The following is a 22,649-nucleotide window of genomic DNA, read 5'->3' on the forward strand; positions in this document are numbered from 1 at the left end:
TTGAGATTTGTCTTCTGGTAACAGTACACTGTTGTGTAAATTAGAATGTTTTAAAATGCATACCCAGTACACGTCCCACAAGTATTCCTGGTTTCTCTTAAAATTTATGTTCGCTTAAATTAGCATGTTACCTGTACTGTAAGTGGCTATAAGCTGTTTGGTGGTGCATGCCACAATTGCTGGTATTGATAAATCTACAATATTATGCTATGGTAATGCTAAACTTGACTCAAAATTTTGTCTAGTTTCTTTTATAGGAAGATTTAATAAAATGTGTATAATGTTCTTAATGATTTTCAAGAAGACCTGAAGAATGTGTACCGGTACTTTCCAGCTTACTATCCTGCTGTTACACTTGGAGAAATATGGTACCATCATTACCTTCCAGTGCTGTGGCCATCATACCAAATCTAACATGTGACTCCCTACCCTGGGACTTTATTACCCCCCTTCACAGAAGCCCCGGCTCCCCCTGAACCCGAGACCTGCGCCCCCTGTGTCTGCCCTGAGCCGCCCCCGCCCCCCTCTCGCCCTTCCACCACCCCCTCCACCGAGGCTGTACCCACAGAGGGTCAGTTGTGTGTACTGCCCGAGACACATTCACACTGTTCTGAGAGCTTAATACCGAGTTGTTGGCATGTGAATTGGTTTCTTATCAGTGACGTGATATGTCAGTAATAAAATTAATAAAGTTGAGTTCACTTCTTTAGAAGCTTTAAGCAGTTTTTGCTGACTTCACAAAGATTTTGTTAATGTAATGCTGTATTGCCATTTTACCTCAATAGTTTTAGAATATGCAGTATTCAATATGTCTACATGATTATATCATATGGGAATGATGAAAATTTTCATATTTTTCTTGTCTGTGAAAAATGCATTTTTAACAGATTATAATAAGGATCATCCACTGCTGTTAAAAATTTGACATACAGACTCCATTAGTATCAGTCTCTATTGATGTACTGTGCTTATTATATGTGCAGATTGTAGTACAGTTTCAAAACTTATCGTAGGAACTATGTGAGTGTGTCTCATGTTGGCTCAGGATTCAGAATGAGCAATAACGAGGTGGAGTTGATATATTTCAGGTCGAGGGTGCATCAGAATATGAAAAAAATTTAAAAGTTATGCCGGACTAACCCTGCATGGAAGTGCTTAATACTGTTCAGCTGCATGAACACTTTCTTTCTCACACACATTAATTTCCATCAATACAACAGCATGGTATGTTCAGGAACCACAATAAGTAATATGTATACAAATATAATTATGAACCTTATTAGTATGTTCCTTAACTATTTAATGGTTTGACCATCTCTGAAGCATTTGTTGTTTTTCATGTTGTACTGTACATACTGTTTCTCCCACTCAGTTTATGGTGTTTACTATTAGCAGTCTCTAATGTCATATTCTTTGATGTGTTTAACAGTTATTATGATTTCAGATTTACCACACATTACATTGTTCAGTTTCTCATCACAGGGCATATCTTTCTCTCAGTCATGCATGTTGGTGACGGGATGCTGTCTGAAGGCTTGTGGCTGTGTTTTATACCAGTTCTTTTCTTCATTTTCTGATAACATCAAATAATCTGCAGGCCCCGTGGATCACTCTACCATTTATGTCCCGTCACTGGATGAGGATTACCCAAACGTGGAAAGCAATAAAATCCCCACACTGGGTACCAAGGATGGATCTCAGTCCCCTGGTGGACCTCTTCTAACCCCCAACCAGTACCCCAAGCCTGATGAACTACCCAATGAGATTTTGTTGAGCACCTTGGGAAATGAGGCAACGAAAAATGAAGTTGGGATCGCCTATGCAGAGGGAGGCATGACGGGTAAGCCTGGTCCAGATGTCTTGTAACAGAGGTCGAGGGAGGACAGTTTGAGAATTCCTACCATGGGCACAAGTCATTACATTTTTTTTTTTTTTTTTTTTTTTTTTTTTTTTTTTTTAAACCAGAGAAAGTCCAAGGAAGGAATTCTCACATGAGTTCTTTTTTTCTGAATTACTCACATACTTATATACCCCAACTACCTTCATGTCTTTTTAAACTAATTGGTTATTCCTGAATTACTACTGCCATTCATTAATGACTGAGCAATTGTCCTCTTGAAGAGAATCAGCCATAACTGATACTGACCCCAGAATGTGAGGAGCAGTTTGTGAGCACCTTCACCCTGCATTTCAAAACTATATAGATAGATATAGATATAGATAGATATAAAGATAGATAGATAGATATGTACACACACACACACAAACTGTATAGTCTCACAGTTTAATTATAAATCAAGGGGCATAACAGAAACATAAGGTATTGTATTTAGTTTGTGTTCATTAGACTTTTGTATATAAATTTGAGAATGCATGGTCATTATCTGTTGTTTCTTGAAAGGACATTGGATGTCTGTTGGTTGTACCAATGGACCTGTTTTAAATGGACATATTGCTTGGTTACTGATATGGCAGAAATAATTTGAAAATGGTTCTCTGAATGGTTTTTCCTTACAGGGCAATATGAAAAGTCTTATTGTGGCTGTTGTTCATGTTTCAAGATATTCTCTGTCCAACAGAGTGTATCTTGAGATACTGTACATGATAATCATTTTTCATAGTTACCTGGAAGGTTGAAGCATTTATTGAAGTACTTATCATTTGTTTTAGATAACAAAATTAATTCATTATTTGACTGGAAAATATTGGTGGTCTAACTTTCTTGCCAGTGTTGCCTTCTCACATTCTAAGGTAGTAATTATCTGTCTGCCCTCTGACCGACTGTTACCCTGCCTGCCCCAGCCCCTCACTGTCCTTACTCAGCTCGTCAGAGAGACTTTCACAGCCTTTACTTGGAATCACTCATTGTCACCTTGCTCTGTCCAGTACTTGCCAGCCTTGACATTCTGCCACATCCTTCAGTCAGTTCTTCACTGCTTTCATGCACTCCTCATGCTCACTGTCACATAATTATGACATACCGTATGCTTTTCAGTGTTATGGTACAAACTTTATTCACATTTGAATTGTATTCTTTCAGATTACTGTGTAAGAACCATTACATATTTAGTAGATGTCTTATTTGATTTCTGTCTTTCCATTTCTTTGAATTCTGTTTTGGTGTTTATTGTGTTATTTTGTTGACCACAGTGCATGATTTTGTGTCAGTTTTCTTCTGTGTTTCCATATGCATGGTGTTTTTAGATGAAAAAAAAATAATTATACTTACTGAACATCAGTGTTAAAAAAGTTCAGATTGAAATTTAAGAATGGCTTTGTATTTTTTATCTAAGCACAAGATTCATGGTCTTAAACTAGAATACCATTATAAGTACAGTATATCTGTTTTTAAAGTTTTGCACATGAATTAGCAGTTTATTGTCTTGCACTTTTAATAGCTTTTGAATATTTTTATACAAATTAAATTTGTATATTTAATACAAAGGTTGCAAATCCTCTGCAGCTTGGAAACATTTGAATGACAAGAATTATAGTATAATGCAAATGGAAGTTTTCTGTACTGTACTGTAGTAGTCAGATTGTATTTCACACCTTCGTTTTATCAATATATGCAGTTCATGTATGATGGATGTCATCGTTATCAAATTACCGTTGTCAGTACCTTAGATACATTACCTAGATATATGTATATATATATATAAGGGGGGCGTAAAGTTACTTTACCATAATATTATTTGATTAACATAATTATATTACAACTAAACCACAGTTATATTTCAGCTTGCATATGCATTTGAGCTTTATTCAGTTTGGATGCAAGATGGTGCACCTTCTCACTATGTATGAGAATAACTTGGTAACGCTTTTTACACGGGTTGGAAGAAGGGGTACTGTTGAGTGGCCTCCAAGGTCACCTGACCTAATGCCATGTGACTTCAGAGTTTGGGGGATAATCAATGAGAAAGTTTACAAGACAAAGCCTAGAAGTCTTCAAAAATTAAAAGAATAACAGAAGAAGTGTTTAAGAAGTGCCAATTCTGCTCAGGGGAAGAAGGTCATTTTGAACATTTGATTTAACTTGGATTTTTAATTTACTTGATGTACACTTTATTTAGTTGAAATATAACTGTTAATAACATAATATTATGGTAAAGTAACTGTCGGCCCACCCTGTATGTGTGTGTGTATGTGTGTGTGTGTGTGTGTGTGTGTGTATATATATATATTAGAATTCATCCAGTGTATAATTCATAGAATTTTACAATATTTATTGATGTAATTTTTATCCAGTATCCAATGGTATTTTGTCATCATTTTTTTTTTTTCCTGGAGAAAGTGAAGATTAATCTGTTTTTTATAGAAGGTAGTTATGGAATACTTTATGTTTTATGAATTTGTATGATTTTGTGCTCTTAGGGCGAACTGTTTTGTTGCTACAAACCAAGACTATTCATAATTATGGTTTGATTGCAAATCATTGAGAATCTGTAGAATAAAATAGATACTGAGCTTGGGTAATAGGCTGTAATGAATACTCTTGGTTTCTTGTATGAAATTTTTGTGTGAAGAGAGTTCTGTCTTGTGTTGAGTTCCTCCTTCTGCCTGCCTTTTTTTTTTTTTTTTTTTTTTTTTTTTTTTTTTCCCCCCTGCAATAATCATCTCTTTCTGTGATTAATATTGTAGTGTCTGTGTTGCTGATTGAATTGTGGCATTTCTTCAGTTCTGGCCATCTGTGCACATTTTATCAGCAGCTATAGAAACTAAAGAAAACATTTGTTGATATTTTTATACTAACCAGTCTCATAAATAATATTTACAGTAACTGGTGTGCTAGCATTCTCTGTAATATTCTCTTCTTTTGAAAAGACTTGCAGTAAATCAATCATGTGGGTCTTCTCTTTTACAATGATAGCATTAGGTATAAAGAAATTCATAAGGAAGTTGAAAGCTCAGTAGTATAATTGCTTGGCTGCATATGACTGCATCTTCCTAATGTTCAATTCTGTGCAAAATTTGCTAATGCAGTAATTTCTTACTAAGCACTGTTGATAAATATCTAAAAACTCATATTAAAGTTGTTATCCAGCATGAAGTACCATGTTCTTAGATTTTAAGTCTTATTTAAGACTAACAAGTATCATAGTGTATCATATTTTGTGCTTTTTACACTCTGAATCTGCTTGTACTGCATTTGTGATATGTTAGAATACACAAAGAAGCCATTGTAATAAGCAGCATTATCGTCATCATCTTCGTCCCTTTTTCTCCACAAAGGATTGAGTGAGGTATAGTCCAGAAAGGAAAGAAAAAATAGCTACAGAATTGGGAGAACTATTAACACAGTTTATAGAAATAACTGCTCATGAGTTGTTTCTGCCATCCTGAACACTCAGTAATAGAAATGTGGCATGCTTTTTAAAAACTGTTTTTTATCCATTAAATATTCATACAGTACTGTATTGTGAAAGTTGATGTTAATTGAGGAATTACTGTTTAGTATTAGTTCATATATAATCCTGATATTGATACACTGAAGTAAATTTTAAATTTTTTTTAGCTATTGTTGCAATTTAAATAATTTTTGTGGCAAAACTGTTTCAGTGAAATGCAGAGATGCTTCTCATCATGAATATAGTCAGGTATTTGTTTTTTTACCACTCAAGGAGGAGGATTATGTAAGAACTGCTGGAAACAGTTTCCATTTGAGTCATGAGCAGTGACCATTTCATGTGCCATTGCAGTGCATCTTAGTACAGTCAGAACTCAAGTATGCTTTGAGAATGCCACTACCAAAGATTTGATACGATGCAAATAAGGAAACATGTTGGAAATGTACTTATTTTGGAGACAACTGCAGTTATGTCATATCCATGAGACAGTAAAATGGCAAGGTAACATGGGTGGCAGAGCATTACTGGTAATACACACTTATCCTTTGATTTTTTCCATCTTCATTATTCTAATCAGATTTTTCTTTTTCACTTGATGTGAGGATATCAAAACCAAGATACTTTTATTTCTTTTGGGATAATAAACATGGGAGAAAGGAAGTCAGTTACAATCTCCTATCCTCTTGTACCATAGAGGATAACAGATTGCTTGCAACACAGTGGCTGGTGGAGTGATTGTTGTATACTTATGCCAGTACGAAGTGGGGGAAGGGGGAAATTCCAGTCTCAGTCCATCCCCTATAAGTCATGTTTTGTGACATCCCTTTAAGATATTTTAGTTTTGACTGTACATTATGAAAGAACCTTTAAAATAAAAAAGCTGAGAGCAACTACTTTATTTATCTGTGCTATGTATAGTAACTGATGACAACAGTATGTCAAGTAGGAGATAAATAGCATAGTAGCACTAAGGCACAGATATTGATTGGCAGCATTTCCCTTTCATTCAAAATTGCTTCAGGAATCTTAGGATTTATCAAGTGGTAATACAATAGCCTTCATCTTATCAGATTTAAGTGCATTATATTGATGATTACTGTTTGTACAGTAATTAATAGGGAATTTTATTTCTATTTTTAAGATTCATATTGAACTTCATTACTTCTATAGCAGTAGTTATATAGATATTCCACTCTTCTGAATTTGTTCCAGTATTTTTTTTCCCCTAATTCCAAGTATCAAGTACCGTGTTTACTTTGTCATATGTACAGTACAGCAGTAGATACAACTGAAATAGAATGCTGAACTTTATATGATTAAATAATTACTAAAAGCATTTCTTAACTCAGTAATACTTACCATTTGCCCTATCTAAACAAATCACTGTTCCAGCACGGGTTAGTTGAATTTATGATGGTGGTGGTTGCTTTGGTTTTCTTCACTTGTTTCTTATTTTCTTTTATATTTCCTTCTCCTTACCTCATTTTCCATAACATCCAGGAACCCATGAGATATGTTACTGAAACTGATGATAGGCAAGGCAGGCAGAATGGACTGGGCTTACCATTTTATTTATTTATAATATGTTATCTCTCTCCTGCTTGTCAGTACATAATCAAATCTTTCATTTTTTTTATTTTGCAGTTTAGATTGATGATATGTCCATGTAATGCATTTGCATTAAATTTTAGTAATAATTATTGACTATATTGACTATATTTCAGTCCTACAGATCCATGGACATATTTCCAGAGATTTGGACATCCAGCTACCATACACATTTATACGGGATGGTGCAGTTCTCAAGATTATGGAGAAATTAATTGTTAAGCTCCCTTTTGCTGTCTATCCTATTTATAGCCAGACACAGTCCTGGAGGAGATGACTACAAACTTATCATCTCCATTTCACTTCCCCCCCCCCCCATCAGGCTGCCCTTCCTCTAGTTCTCATCACTTCCATTCATAAACCTCTTCACCCTATCCCTCCACTTTATCCTTGATCATCTCCTGTCCTGTTTTCCGCCTAACATGCCTACACTATCCTAGCCAGTATCTCATTCTACAATCTCTCTGGATGGCAAAAATCATCTCAGGGTACTTACAGTACTTTCCAGCACATACTGTACTTATCTACCCCACAACACTCCTTAACTTCCTCATTTGTCTGTCTCTACACGACTTCAAACACTCCTCTCAGATAATTCATTTTTACTTCTCTCAGTCTTGTTGTGTGTCACTCCAACAAGAATAAGTTAACATCCTTGTAGCAGAGTGGGGATAACAGTACTTTTCTGCTATGAATGACCTTCTGTACTCTCTTCCCTTGTCTTTATCACTGCCTTCAATGTACCTGATGTCTTCCTTCCCAGTTTTACCTTTTCTTGCACTTCATTCTTTTAACTCCCATTCAAGCTGATAACATTGCAGTCTATAAGCTTGTAAATATTAATAGAGCTATTTCTTCTGTTGAAAAAGTACAGTACCTCAGGGAAAAAAAAAAGTTTCAAACATATACCTGTTGCCAAGGTCTTATTTGTTCTCATGGTGCTGAAAAATTTTCATTTTGCATGATGAGGTAATTTGATTACTTACTTATGTATATTGTCTAACCAATTTTTATGTCCATGCTTTACGGTACTTATGATTCTTATCTACGGTATTGGATCATGCAATCTGTTGCTTACGAACCATGGGAGATAAGTGCATGAAATACCTTGTGCATGCAGATATGCAGAAAATTTGGTGTACAGTAGTGTGTTTTAGAAATACATTTAAGCCATGTGGGTAACACTGTATAAGTGATGTCAGTATTATGCTGTAAGCTGTAGGAGGAATATGGGGTTTGCTTCAAAGAAACGCTGGCTTAGACCTTGCTTTAGAAATTTTCAGTATACTACATATTTTTATCATCATCATCATCTGGACCTCCTTTCCCACCCTAAGGCAGGATGAGGAGTATCACGTCCAGACAGCCTAAGTTTGCCCAGTTCAATGGGCCATGCTTCCATTCACTCATCACTCAAGTCCCCGGAATCCTGGCTCTATCGGATACGCCAAAAACATTCACCACATTCTGTAGCTTCACATAAACGTATCTGATAGAGCAAATCCAAACGCTGTCATGTTAAAAAGGGGTGCCAAATCCTTGATCATGCACTTTTCACAACATTCATCCAGCCAGCTCGATTTCTTGTCAGGCCCCTATCCTCACCAACTTCCCTACCTCTCTTCCTCACACACTCATCCACCATATCCTTCCACTTTCTCCTTGGCCTACCTCGCCTCTTTCCTCCTTCAGATTCACTCAGATATACCTTTTTCACCACTCTGTTGTTATCCATTCTCTCCACATGACCAGACCATCTCAGTACAATCTCTTCGATTCTGGTGTTCACAGCCTTCCTCACTCCACATCATTCACGAATAACATTATTTCAAATCTTATGCACTCTCTGTACTCCACACACTTTCCTCAGCCATCCCATTTCCACTGCTCTTACTCTAGGTGCGATCTGGACTAATGTCTGATTTATTGGAAAAAGTCCAGATTAGCAGGGGGAAGTCAGGATGTCACTTTTATCGGAATTTCGCATTTTTCAGAATGGCTTGGGCCCCAATTAGTCAGTTAGAGTGAGGTCTACCTGTATGTATATATATATATATATATATATATATATATATATATATATATATACAGTAATCCCCGTACTATCCGGACGCCCACTTTCCAGACACTCCACTCACCGGACATTGTGGGTCTGGACCTTCGGAACCCAAATATGGCCAAAAAAAGAAAAAATCTCCCCCCCCCAATCCGAATATTTTTTTTCCCACCCATTATTTGAAATTGCCTCGCGGTGCCAAACAGCTGCATACACCATGGCCCCTTCACCCTTTCCTTCCTCCCCCCTCCCCCCTCCCCTGTCAGGGTTGCCATTTGGTATTTTTCATTACCAAATGGCCAATTTTGTAATGAAAAATTCGTATGGTAATAAATCAGAATAATGCATTACCAAATGGATTTTTCACATGTATGAGGATACACAAGATGGAGATGGTGGATTGTTTGCTCTCTCTGATTAATCTGCCAGCCTACATAGCATGAAAATAATCAACATGCTGTTAATTATATGGAGAATGATTACATGTATTTCCACTTGTATATATAATTAGTGAAGAATAAATGCGAGCTTTAAGAATTTGGTAATGAAGAGTTAAATTTGGTAATGAAAGTTGAGGAGTTTGGTAATGTGGCCGTTGCGATCTGGCAACTCTTTTTTCCCGTCACCAACACTCCCAACAGTTACTGCCTAACTTTGATCGCGAGTAGATGCATATCGTAGTGGATGCCACACGTGCTCGTTTTTTGTGAATAAACAGTGAATAAACTGCAATACCTCGTCACTAGATTACATGGGGATTTACAGTGTTGTGCAGTGTTAAGAAATTAGAATTTAGAGTGCAAAGGATTAACTGTGGGGTGCAAATTAGCAGTTGAAACTGGTGTGGTGCAGTTAAGAACAATGTGCAGTGTGAAACAATTATAACTCACAGTGCAAAGAATTAAGTGCAGCACAACACTGGATTACTGTATGTGCTTCAGGAGCATTTTCACCACTGCCAAAGCCTTAGAGAAAGCGGCCACAGACGTGCTGTAAGTACCCTGGCTGAGGTACAGTCACTTCTAATACTTCATTCTTTGGTTCCTTTTCATTTATTTCATGCTTTATGTCCATTATTTATACTGGATATAAACCTTCGCCATCTCAGTCCGATTAGAGCACCGTAATATATTATACACACACACACACACACACACACACACACACATATATATATATATATATATATATATATATATATATATATATGTGTGTGTAGAAAAATAAGTTACCTTACCTCCTATTTCTCAACGTCGCCTTCGAAGTAGTCCCCTTAGGCATGTATACAGTGGTCCCAGCGTTTTTTCCACAAGTCCATGCATCCCTGGAAGATTTCAGGCATGATGATCTCGAGCACCTCCTGCAAGATCTCCTCAGTCGAGTCAAATCGACACTCTTTCAGTCATAATTTCAGCTTGGGAAACAGGGAAAAGTCACAGGGGGCAAGGTCAGGTGAATAGGGTGGGTGGGGAATGACTACCGTGTTAGAGGAAGCCAGGAACTGTCGGACAACAATTGGTGCGTGGGCGAGGACGTTGTCATGATGCAGGACCCAGTCCTTGTTCTTCCATTGTTCTGGACATTTGCGGCTGATGTTCTCCCTCAGATGCTGCAAAACTTCACAGTAAAAACTTTCCGCTGACAGGTTGACCAGGTGGGACAAATTCCTTGTGAACAATCTCTTGGATATCGAAGAAAATGATCAACATTGACTTGACATTGCTGCGCCATTGGTCCGCCATTGCAAAACTGCCAAACCACCTACACACCATGTTACAATAGTAAGCGCAACTCAACAACACGTCCGCTCACAGTCATGGCCGGGGCCACACTGATGCACAAGGGGTCCTGCTGACTCCTCGTTTTCGTTTTCGTTTTCTTTTTTAAAGGCTCCAACATGCTTGCATGTGTCGGCCTTGGTCACCTAATGGCGGCTCTCCACGCTGCACGATCCATTGCAGCCTCCCTGTTCAGTCCCTTAACCCTAAGGTCACACTTAATGACCTCGTCCCATGTCTTTCTCGGTCTACCCCTCATGACCCCACCCCCAATATTAACACTTCTCACCTTCCTCACCCAATTCTCATCCCCCATCCTCTCCACATGTCCAAACCACCTCAATCTACTTCTCCTCATCACAACACCAATACACTCCAGTCCCATCCTACCTCTCAACTCTTCCATTGTAAACCCAGCCCCTCCAGGCCTTGGACGCAGGGACGCACTGCACATCCACCTAATCATTGTCATTTCTGTACGTCTGAGCCGGCGAATATCTTCCTCCTTCACTGCCCAGGTCTCACTGCCATACAGCATTACACTCCTAACACATGCTGCATGCAAAGACCCCTTAGCACGTAGGGAGAGCCCTCTCAGTGTCAGGAGAGGCAAGAGCTCCCTGAACTTCTTCCAACCACTTCTCACCCTAGCCACAGAGCTAGCTCCAGCCCCACCTCCAGCACACAACATGTCTCCCAAATAACAAAACTCTTCCACACACTCAAGAGATTCACCAGCAAGTTCAATCCTTTCACGTCTGACAATCTCCACCTGCTCACCCCGGCACGCCGTACACATAAAATCAGCATTATCTCGCAGTCTACCTCTGATACCACTACATCTCTTATGCACCCATTTATCACACACACCGCACAAGATGGAATTACTTCCCACGCCCTTGTGGCAAACTGCACATGGCCACTCTTCCTCGTCTTTGACAGTACCGCCACCAACCCTAGATATCATCACTTTTGTTTTATCTGCATTTACCCTTAAACCCTTTTGCCCCATACCATCTCTCCACTTCCTAAACCTTTCCTCTGCCTCCCTTTCATTCTCTGCAATCAACACCAAATCATCAGCATACAACAACTCCCATGGGAGTCCGTTTCTAAAGTCACGTGAAAGGGCTTCAAGTACCATGATAAACAACATGGGACTCAAGACTGACCCCTGATGCACACCAACATTCACGGAAAACTCATCACTCAACTCTCCATTCACTCTCACCTGGGTGTGAGCACCCACATACATGGCCATAACCACCCTAACCAGCCACTCCTCCAAGCCAAGCTTCCTCATTGCCCACTTCACCACCTCTCTAGGGACTCTGTCAAAGGCCTTTCCAAATCAACAAAAACAAAATAAAGATCCCTTCTCCTACCAATATATTTTTCCTGAAGCTGTCGAACAATGAATATTGCATCAGTGGTCCCCCTACCTGGCATAAACCCAAACTGCATCTCATCAATATTCACTCTTTCTCTAATCATACCTTCTAAAACTCTCTCCATTACCTTCATTATTTGATCTAAAAGCTTTATACCTCTATAATTTCCTCTTTCCAGGGCATCACCCTTCCCTTTATACACATTTACAATTACACTCTTCAGCCAATCATCTGGGACAACACACTCATAAATAATCCTATTTATCAGGTCAGTGACTAAACTCACCCCTATATCGCCTGAGGCCTTCAACATTTCGGCAGTCAACCCAGACACACCTGCTGCCTTCCCCACCCTCATCCTGCCTATTGCCTCACTCACAGTAGCAGTATCAATCAAAGACCAAGGGCCAGACACTGGATCTGCTGGCTCCAAACCTTCCCTGTCCCAGTCAAACTCCTCATTCAACAACCGGTTATAATGCACTCTCCATGCATCTTTAATATCCTCCTAGTGGCAAAAGGCAAAACTGCAAATGGTTGGCTGTCTTTGTTCAAATTACTGGAACTTTTGGGTAGCACCTCATATATATATATATATATATATATATATATATATATATATATATATATATACATACAGCACAGTATTTGAAAAGCCATTTTTTCGCAAAACTGATCAATGAGGGATGACCTTCACTATGTCTTTTTTTTTTCTCTTTTTTTTTTTTTTTTTTCTTAGTCATCAGATGCTATTATATGGTATCAGCTTCAGGGAAACCTCTTTTGGTCTAGTTAATGGAGATATTTTCTGATTCTTCAACAACCATTAGTCTCCCTAAATTTCAGTAAGTCTGGTGACAGCAAGAATATAATTTACATAGTCATATTAGCACAGTGGTTAAAGGTTAGGAAAGCTCATATAATGTTCCAGAAATTCAAGGAAACCTGTGTCAGGTAATTTTGTATGTTTTATGAAGGAATTATTGTGTTGCTCATTTTACTGGGGATGCTGTTGACAGTTCTCTCATTTTTATGCTTTCTTTTTCCCGTGTTTCTGGATACTACCGTACCTCATTCCATCATTAGGTAAGAACATGATTAGGATAATGATGGATAGTAGTGCTTTTCTGAAGCTGTGCTTTTCCTTTTTACTTTCTGTAATGATCATTGCTGTGTAGATTAGCTGTATTAGTAAGTCTGCCTTTAATTCAGCATAGTGTACATGAAATGTAGATGAGATTTTTCAAATGGATATAGTTAACATTCAGTATTACCATCATCCATTACCCATATCATCATCAAAATCCCATTGTCTCACAACATTGTTGCCCCATTAGGAACCTCAGTATCCAAGTACATACTGCCACAGACTGCTGAATTGTCTTGGCTTGTTCTGGTGGTTTTCACAGTTGCTGTGTGTGTGTGTGGTGTGTGTGTGTGTGTGTGTGTGTGTGTGTGTGTGTGTGTGTGTGTGTGTGTGTGTGTGTGTGTGTGTGTGTGTGTGTGTGTGTGTGTGTGTGTGTGTGTGTGTGTGTTTTCCTAGTTGAGATTTATGGGAAAGGAGCCATGCTCATACTGTCCGGTCTTCATAACTACTAGTGTCGAGCTTGGTTTTGAAATCGTGAATATCCTTGGCATTTATCACCTCTTTATCCAGATTATTCCATGCTTGAATAGTTCTGTACGGAAAGCTGTATTTCTTGATGTCTTTCTTGCATATGGTCCTTTTCAACTTTTTTCCGTGACCCTTCATTTCTCTTTTGTCCCACAAAAACAGGTCCTTCCTATCAAGCTCCTCCATTCCCTTGGATACTCTGTACACATTAATCAGATCTCCCCTTATTCTTCTTTTTCCTAGGGTTGGGAGATTTAGTCTCAACAGTCTTTCTCGTACAGTAATTCTTCCAAGCCAGGTACCATCTTCGTTGCTGCTCTTTGAATTCTTTCAGTCATTCTTATATCCTTCTTTTTATGTGGAGACCATACCACTGCTGCATGTTCAATCCTCGGGCGAGTCATTGATACAATCAACTTTTTCATCTCCATCCAAATAAGTAAACACAACTCTTTTGTTTCTCAAAAGGTTTCATGTATCTCTGGTGATCTTGATTATGTGATTTTCTGGCGAAAGGTTGTCTGAAAACAGTACTCCTAAGTCATTCTCTTCTTTGGTTATACTAATCCATTCATTCCCCATTCTGAATTTTCCCTTTTCTCTTTATACTCTTTCCAAATTTCATTACTTTAAACATCATTACATTAAACTGCATTTCCCAACATTGACTCCAGTCAGATATCTTATCAAGGTCCATTTGCAGCTGTTTACAATCATCTTCTTTTTTCACTTTCCTTAATAGTTTAGCATCATCAGCAAATAGACTTAATATAACTGTTCTTCCCACCATATCATTTACATGACTGGGACCAAAACTGACCCTTGAGGTACACCACTAATTACTTTACATCACTCTGACTGCTGGTCCTTTACAACTGTTCTCATCTCCCTATCCTCCAAAAAATCTTTCATCCTTTTAGACTTCCTATGTGTTCAAGTTTCCAGAAGTCTCCTGAATGGTACCTTACAAATACTTTCTTTAGGTTCAAAAAGACACAGTCAATCCATCCATCCCTCTCTTGCATACCATCTGTCACACTTGAGTAAAGCCTAGTAGGATTTTAGTACTGTACATGACCTTCCTTTTGTGAAGCCAAACTGATGATCTGTTTTTGTATTAGTTCCTTCCAGGTATTTGATCCATTGGTCTTTCACTATGACCTCACAAATTTTTGCAACAACACTGGTTAGTGATACTGACCTATAATTCAGTGGCTCTTCCATGTTTCCTCCCTTGTATATGGGGACCACATTTGCTCTTTTCTAAACCCGAGGGACTTCACTTTTTGCTAGAGAGAGCTCATAATGATGTCATGTATCCTTCCTGGTGTGTGTGTGTGTGTGTGTGTGTGTGTGTGTGTGTGTTAGAGAGAGAGAGAGAGAGAGAGAGCAAGCATACAGCAAGCAAGCAAATGATGGGTTGCAAAGTACAGTATCTGTAAAGGTAGATCGGTGTTTGATTAAGTGCATCAGTATCGCTTGGAGTGAGACACTTGAGAGTGATCATCCCATAGTTGTAGTTATTGCTGCCTGAGCAGTTGTTGTTGTCCCATGCAACAAAAAGAAGGTGATAGACTACAAGAAACCACTCACTTCTACCGTGCATTCTGGGATTTTTGTTGAGATTAAGTTTAAAGTTTTTTCTGTGAGTGCGAGGGTCATGTGGTGTGTTGTGGTGTGAGAGGCTACATTACAGTAATGGCATAATGGACTGCTTGTGATTTGTATTTTGTTGATGTACAGTGCATGATTTGTATGGATGGGGTTATGAGAAAGGTAAAAAAAAATGGGCTAGGGAACTGGAAGTGAAGCTAGTACTGAATGATGAGGATTGAAATACTGTACTTTGAATCTGATGTATAAATATGATGCTATGCTGCTTGCAGGTACTGAATGAAACCTCTCCAGAATTGCTCAGAGTTTTGTAAGTGTCAAGAGGTAGTAGGGCCTGAAAGATGAGGCACAGAAAATTAAGGTGATGATTGTTGACAAATATTAACTCACACTGCAAAATGCTTTTGATCAAAAACTTGAAACAGGAGAAGCTTTCAAGCACCTTGGATCAATGTGGATAAAGAGCAGTAAATGTGGAAAGGAGGAGGAGAATGGAGTGGCTCATAGAAATTCTTGATAAGAACAGGGACAATACAAGTGCTGCAAGATGAGTACTTGAATGTATGTAAGTGCTCAAGAGCATGTATGAGTGTGAGTCCTGGCACTGATTAAGTTTGGAAAGTTGAGTGAGAGTAATGGTTATGGGACTAAAGGAATATGTAGTGGATACGGGACTGCTAAGGAATATGTAGTTGATATGAGACTGTTTAGGAATAGTGGATATTGGACTGTTGAGGAATATGTATGAGTTGCATAGGATTAGAAATACTGAAATTTGTGAAAATAAGGAGTAAGAAAGACTGCCTAAAAGAGGGCAGAAGAGTGTGTGCATAAATGTTATACCTCACATAGAATGGACATGAATAGAGTGGTGGGAAGGATATGACACATCGTTTTGAGTGAGAATTTGGATGGCTAAGATGGTCAGTTAAGGTAAGAATGTGAAAAGTAAGGATGATCAGAATGAAGGGATACAGTACCATATGTATACTGTAAATGCACACAGGACAAAGGTTACTTACCTATGTTTAACAGTTTTTACAGTAACTTAATCCTGTGAAGCATACTTTGTATGCATTTTTGACCCCAAGATGAAGCAGAATGTTTATATGACTTGAATGAGTGAATGGATGTATGGCCAACTCCACTGGGATTTGTTGATAATTCTCTCATTTTTATTACTTTACTTCTCACATTTATATTATACCACCCCTCAAGTCTGTTAGTGAGAAATGGGGTAGGATGGTAATGATAAGTCTGTGTGTTGTGTGTTGCAAAATTAATGTGTCTTATTGTATTGTTAGTGAAATAAGTACAGTACTGTATCTGCTCTATGAACAAGAGCCCATTACTCGGCCAGGCCTTCAGTATGTGCTGTTTTAGAAATATCAATCTTCTTTTGTTGTTATCGTAAATTTATCAAGTTTTCAGTTGTATGTTTAGTGGGTAATTATTGCGCTCCAATCGGATTGAGCCGGTGAAGGTTAATATCTAAGGGGTGGTTGGGGTTGATTGCTCATGTAATGCCACTCAGAGATGAGTGAGGTTGGTCACTCTCATCTTAAATGTCGGGACCAACTGCCTAGCCCCAGGCTCCTACGCTCCCCATGGGGCAATGTAGGATTGGATGATGGATGGATGTTTAATTTTTTAGGCAGTTTTCTTAAGTAGACCTTTGAGGTTTTCAAACTGCTTCTCTCTCTCACTGCACTGTTATATCAAATTCTTTTGTCACTCTTAGTAATGTCAGGTGTTTTGGAAGTGTACTGTATAAGATCAGTGAAATTAATGTAGTAACAAATACCAGTAAACTGAATGTGAAACACCTAGATACTGCATGATACAGTAAACATAAATGTCATCTTTGCAATACTGTGGTTTGTAATTAGTCAGAACCCTGTCTGTGTTCCATACGCAACCCAAAGAACATAAACTGTTATCATTCTTGAGCATGGACATGTTTTTCCAGTGAAGTCTTCGAGGATGAAAATTCCATAACAAATGAATCAAGGCCATGAAAGGATTCAAAGTTTATGCTCATCATCATGATCATCATCATCATCATCATCATTATTACCATCTGGAACTCTCCTTCCACCCTAGGGCAGGGTGAAGAGTAGCAACATCCAGACAGCCCAAGTTTGCCCAGTCCAATGGGCCATGCTTCCATTCACTCATCATTCAAGCCCCTGGAATCCTGGCTCTATCTGATATGCTAAAAACTTTCACCACATTCTGTAGCCTCACATAAACATATCCGATAGAGTCAATCTGGACGCTGTCACGTTAAAAAGGGTTGCCAAATACCTGAGCGTGCACTTCTTCTAACAACATTCATCCAGACAGCTCAGTCTCTTGTCAGTTCCCTAGCCTCACTGACTTCCACACCTCTGTTCTTAAGTAATCTCATCCACCATATCCCTCCTTGGCTTACCTTGCTTCCTCCCCCTTCAAATTCACTCAGATATACCTTTTTCACCACTCTGCTGTTATTCATTCTCCCCACATGACCATACCATCTCAGTACAATCTCTTCGATTCTGGTGTCCACAGACATCCTCACTCCACATCTTTCATGAACACATTATTTTGTATCCTATCCACTCTCTGTACCCCACATATATATCAGCAGTCCCATCTCCGCTGCTCTCACTCTTGGCTTTTCATTTTCATGCTACACCATAGTTTCACATCCATATGTTAAAGTTGGCACCAACACTCCTTCATATAAGTCTCGTGCAGCTGCAACACTCAAGCCTCCAGCTACTTACCTTCCATGTCTCTCTACTTTCCAATTCTTTTTCACTTTTTCCTGTCTTTTCGATCACTGTACCCAGGGATTTGAACTCTCACCAATTCCAGTCCCACTCCATTCACTGTAACAATACACTGGGAGTCGCCTTCTCTCAATTACCATCACTTTACTTTGTACGTTTACTCTCAAGGCACGACGCTTACAGACATCAGCAAAACTCTGCATTAGTCTACCAAGTTCTTGTCCAGCATTTGCTGCATCATCAGTGTTCAACAAATTTCGAGATATTCCTGCTGTCACCATTCATTACCAATGCCATCCCTCTCTCCATTACTTGTGTTTTTACTTGTCTCATCACTCCATACATATATACAGTATACTGAACAACCATGGGGACATCACTGTCAAGAAGGTTTGAATGAATGAGTATAAGCACTACAATATGATCCTTAATGCAGCATCAAGATTTTACCCTGAAAGCACCAAAATGCATAACAAGATTAAAATAATTGTTTCATTGATAGAATGTCCCTGTAGGAAATGGCAGTTGAACAGTTTCCCCTACTTTTCATAAAACTTTTACCAGACTGTTAATGAACAAATCCTTACAGCACATTTTCCCAAGGGTGAATAAAATTTGAAACTTTTCCCGGGCTGGAAGGGTCACTCAAATTGAAGGGGATATCTGAACCAAACCTGACTAAAATAGGCAGGTGTTCGCAAGAACAGAATAAAGTTAGCCAAGATTGAAGGAGTCATGAACTTTTTGACTCATTATCTGCTACACATTTCATTGTATGTTCGTTTTTCATATACTGATTAGACTTCTTTCTCCAGTCTTAAGAACATCATTGTGCAACCCTCCCATCAATCTCGGTCTGATATAATTATTACAAATCTTAATTTAGTACATGTATATTTCATCTCTCAAGGTCAGTGGTTTAGATCTCTCTTACAGTTACAGCTCATACATGCATCTCCATGTTACAGGTGTTTGAAGCTGCATACTGCTGGCCTGTTTATTTGATACTTAGTGTAGTGCTAAGCCTCGCACCCCCCCCCCCCCCCCCCCAGTTTATGTAACTTCATACCAGTACTTAAATTTTCATTGCTTTCTAGACATATAGTAGTGTTAAGGAAACAGCTCATCAGCATTAGTCTTACATATTCCATCAGGTCTCTCATATACCTTCCACTACTCATTTATTAATGGCCATTTATCTAACAGATGTGGCTCCAAAAGCATCTTATTAATTATGAACCAGGTATAGATGCATTTTCAGGAAAGTTATCCTTTTTTAGTGCTTTGGGCTTGCATCTCAACAGAATTGTTGCACTAATCTTGTCCTTAATTTCAGCACTCCTCTTTGCATACATATCTTATAATATGATTATTTTATTGTACTTTTAATGAAATGGTATGTTAAGCTTCATTTTCAATTCATAATTTAAATGCAGCCTAATTTGACCCCAAAGTGTATTGCCATCTTCCAGGTCCAGTGGTTGGAGCATCATTAGGTGAACCCCCCATCTATTCTGCGGAAACACTGGCCATTGCTGTGACGACTGCCTGCGTGGCCGCCCTTGTTATTGGCTTCATCTTGGGCTTCCTTTTCTCACGCAAGTGTCGGGGGGACGAGTATCCTCACAGCTATTCTGAGACTCCATACCTTGATTCCAAGCTGAATAAGTAAGTTTGAGAATTGTTTCTCATGTTTGTTTTCAGTTCAAAAATCAGAATTTGAAACTGTAGGGAACGCTAAGGGCTAATTTATTCGTTATCATCATATGGATGTGGAAGGTGGGGGTGGCGGCCATCATCAGCTCACTCAATATTGCGCGCGCGCGCGCGCACACACACAAAGAAATGTAGTGATAAAAGATATAAAAGTGGAAATGCAGGAAGTGTATAAATTACTGGAAACCCAGGATGTAAGGAAAGCCCCAGGACCGGATGGAATCTCTAATTGGGTACTGAAGGAATGTAGAGAATAACTGGCGGATAAGATTCACAGTTTAATTGTGTGTTCTCTGGAAGAGGGGAAACTGCCTCGGGAATGGAAGAGGGCAAATGTGGTACCAATTTATACGGGAGGAATCAAGGAAGAACCCCTGAATCATGGACAGTGTTCTTGACCGGCATGGGGGCAAAATTGTGCAAAAGAATCCTGAAAGATAAATGGATAAAATATCTGGAGGAGATAAACATTTTGGCTGAAAATCAGTTTGGATTCAGAAGTGGAGTGTCATGTGTTTCCAACTTGTTGAGCTTTTACTCAAGAGCGAGTGACGTGCTGCAGGAGAGAGACAGCTGGGTGAATTGTGTGTATTTAGGTTTGGAGAAAGCCTTCGACAAGGTACCTCATAAGCGACTAATGTGGAAATTGGAGCACATATAAGGACTGAAGGGACACATCCTGGAGTGGATAAGATACTTTTTGAGAGACAGACAAATGAGGATAGTAATAAAGGACAGGATGTCAGGATGAAGGGAAGTAACAAATGGAGTCCCACAGGGCTCGGTGTTAGCGCCAGTAATGTTCCTGATTTACGTAAACAATATGGCAGGTGGAATAAACAGTTATGCAAATCTGTTTGCTGATGATGCAAATATGTTAAGAAAAGCAGAAGTTGAGGAAGACTGTAAAATGCTGCAGGAGGACCTGGAAAGGATACATGATTGGAGCCGGGTGTGGGAAATGAAATGAAAACGCAAAAAAATGAAAAACATTGTACAGTATTGGAAATGGGTAAAAGTATGAAGAGGCCATCACTGAATTATTGGATGGGTAATGAACCAGTTTCAAAAGCAAGAGAAGAGAAAGATTTGGAAGTGCTGGTCCAGGATAGTTTTGTCACCTGAAAAACACATTAACGAGACAGAGACGTATAAACTCTTGACTAACATAAGAGTAGCATGGATGGGGGGATGATAAAAAAATTAATAGTGGCCATGATCTACCCCAGGTTAGAATATGCAGCAGTAGTGTGGTCACCCCCACACACACAAAAAAAAGATAAAAACAAGATCGAGAGAATACAAGGAACAACAACCAAGATGGTCCCTAGCCTGGCAGATCTGTCGTACAGAGAGAGGCTGGAAAATCTGGATCTGACTTCCTTAGAGGAAAGGAGAGAGAGGAGCGACATGATTGCAGTGTTCAGGGCTGTGAAGGGAGTAGGTAAAATTGACAGAGAAGATCTGTTTGTATGGGATAGGAGAGTAACAAGAGGACATGGAATGAAGCTGAAAAAAGCCAAGCTACATGAAGGATATCAAGAAATATAGTTTTCCTTATACATACATAGACGTGTGGAATAGCCTGGATAAAGAGATCATCTAGTCTAAAAACTTAAACGAGTTCAAAGCAAAATTTGACATTGAGAAACAGAAACGACCCCACGAGCGTAGATCATTTCCTGTATATCACAACTAGGTAAATACACACACACACACTCTCTCTCTCTCATTTCCTGTATTTCACAGCTAGGTAAATACACACACACACACTCTCTCTCTCTCTCATTCTACCCCCTAGTGACAAGCCAAATGGTAATGGATGTAGTGCTTTGTACTTGTTCCTTCACATTTTTCATTTTATTTGTGTGTCTGTCCTCTTTTCCTACTTCTCCCTTTCCTTCCTGTCACTCTTATTTCCACTTCTGGTGGCTCTACACATTCTGACACGTGTAATGTTTCCTATAACTCAATGCTGGGTGGTGACCATATAGGCCAGAAGCATTAGCTTAGATTCAAAGAGAACTTGGAAATAATTCGAAAACTGATATTTTTCAGGAAAGTTACCTGGAAGCATGCTCAGTCGAAATCCACACACATTCTAAACACTCCACGATATTTTTCAGGAAAGTTATGCTCAGTCGAAATCCACACACATTCTAAACACTCCACGAGCTAGCCATGTGGGGTGAAAATCCAAGTTGGCTGCCAACGGCATTAGCTTATAGAGCTTTGGAAGCAGGGTTTTTGGGTATAAGAAAACCATTACCATTTTGTCAACAATTTATTGACGTATGTTCAAGACATGATCGAGTAATATACAATTTTGGTGGTAGGTGGTGACGACCATCATCCACTCATGTGATGTAGTACTGCCTACTTCTTCCATAGCCTTTATCATTCTTTTTCTGTGCCTGCCCTCCTCTCTTCCTATTTCTCCTATCTTTCCTGTGACTTCTTATTGCTTTTCTATCCTTCACAGGTGGCTTTACATTGAGTGACAAGCCAAATGGTTTCCTGTAAGCCAAGGAACCATTTACAATGCTGGGTGGTAACCATATAGCCAAACCATACGTGCTCCCTACGTGTCAACAAGTGGGTTGGTGGAGGGTTAGTGCCCCTCCCCATAAAACAAATAACTCAAAGTCAAATGGCCACCCCATACGGGATTATCGCGTCTGGCAGTAGATAGTAGATAGATAGTAAATTCAACACATTTAAAGTCTACAGCCAGCACTAACTT

The 22,649-nt window shown here is 39.0% G+C and overlaps 1 protein-coding gene across 1 annotated transcript in view; it reads left to right on the plus strand.

Moving 5' to 3' along the window:
• The window catches only part of LOC145414182 (semaphorin-1A-like), a 605,630-nt gene that overhangs the window by 574,000 nt on the left and 8,981 nt on the right, over positions 1-22,649 (plus strand). The window contains exons 17-19 of the mRNA XM_080283747.1: positions 458-571; positions 1,598-1,840; positions 19,663-19,858. Of these exons, the coding sequence (XP_080139873.1) occupies positions 458-571; positions 1,598-1,840; positions 19,663-19,858 (553 nt within the window). The remainder of the gene's footprint in view (positions 1-457; positions 572-1,597; positions 1,841-19,662; positions 19,859-22,649) is intronic.

This window comes from Coenobita brevimanus, chromosome 98 (assembly GCF_032717465.1).
Source record: "Coenobita brevimanus isolate Jiangsu-jjx chromosome 98, ASM3271746v2, whole genome shotgun sequence".
Classification (NCBI taxonomy): Eukaryota; Metazoa; Arthropoda; class Malacostraca; order Decapoda; family Coenobitidae; genus Coenobita; species Coenobita brevimanus.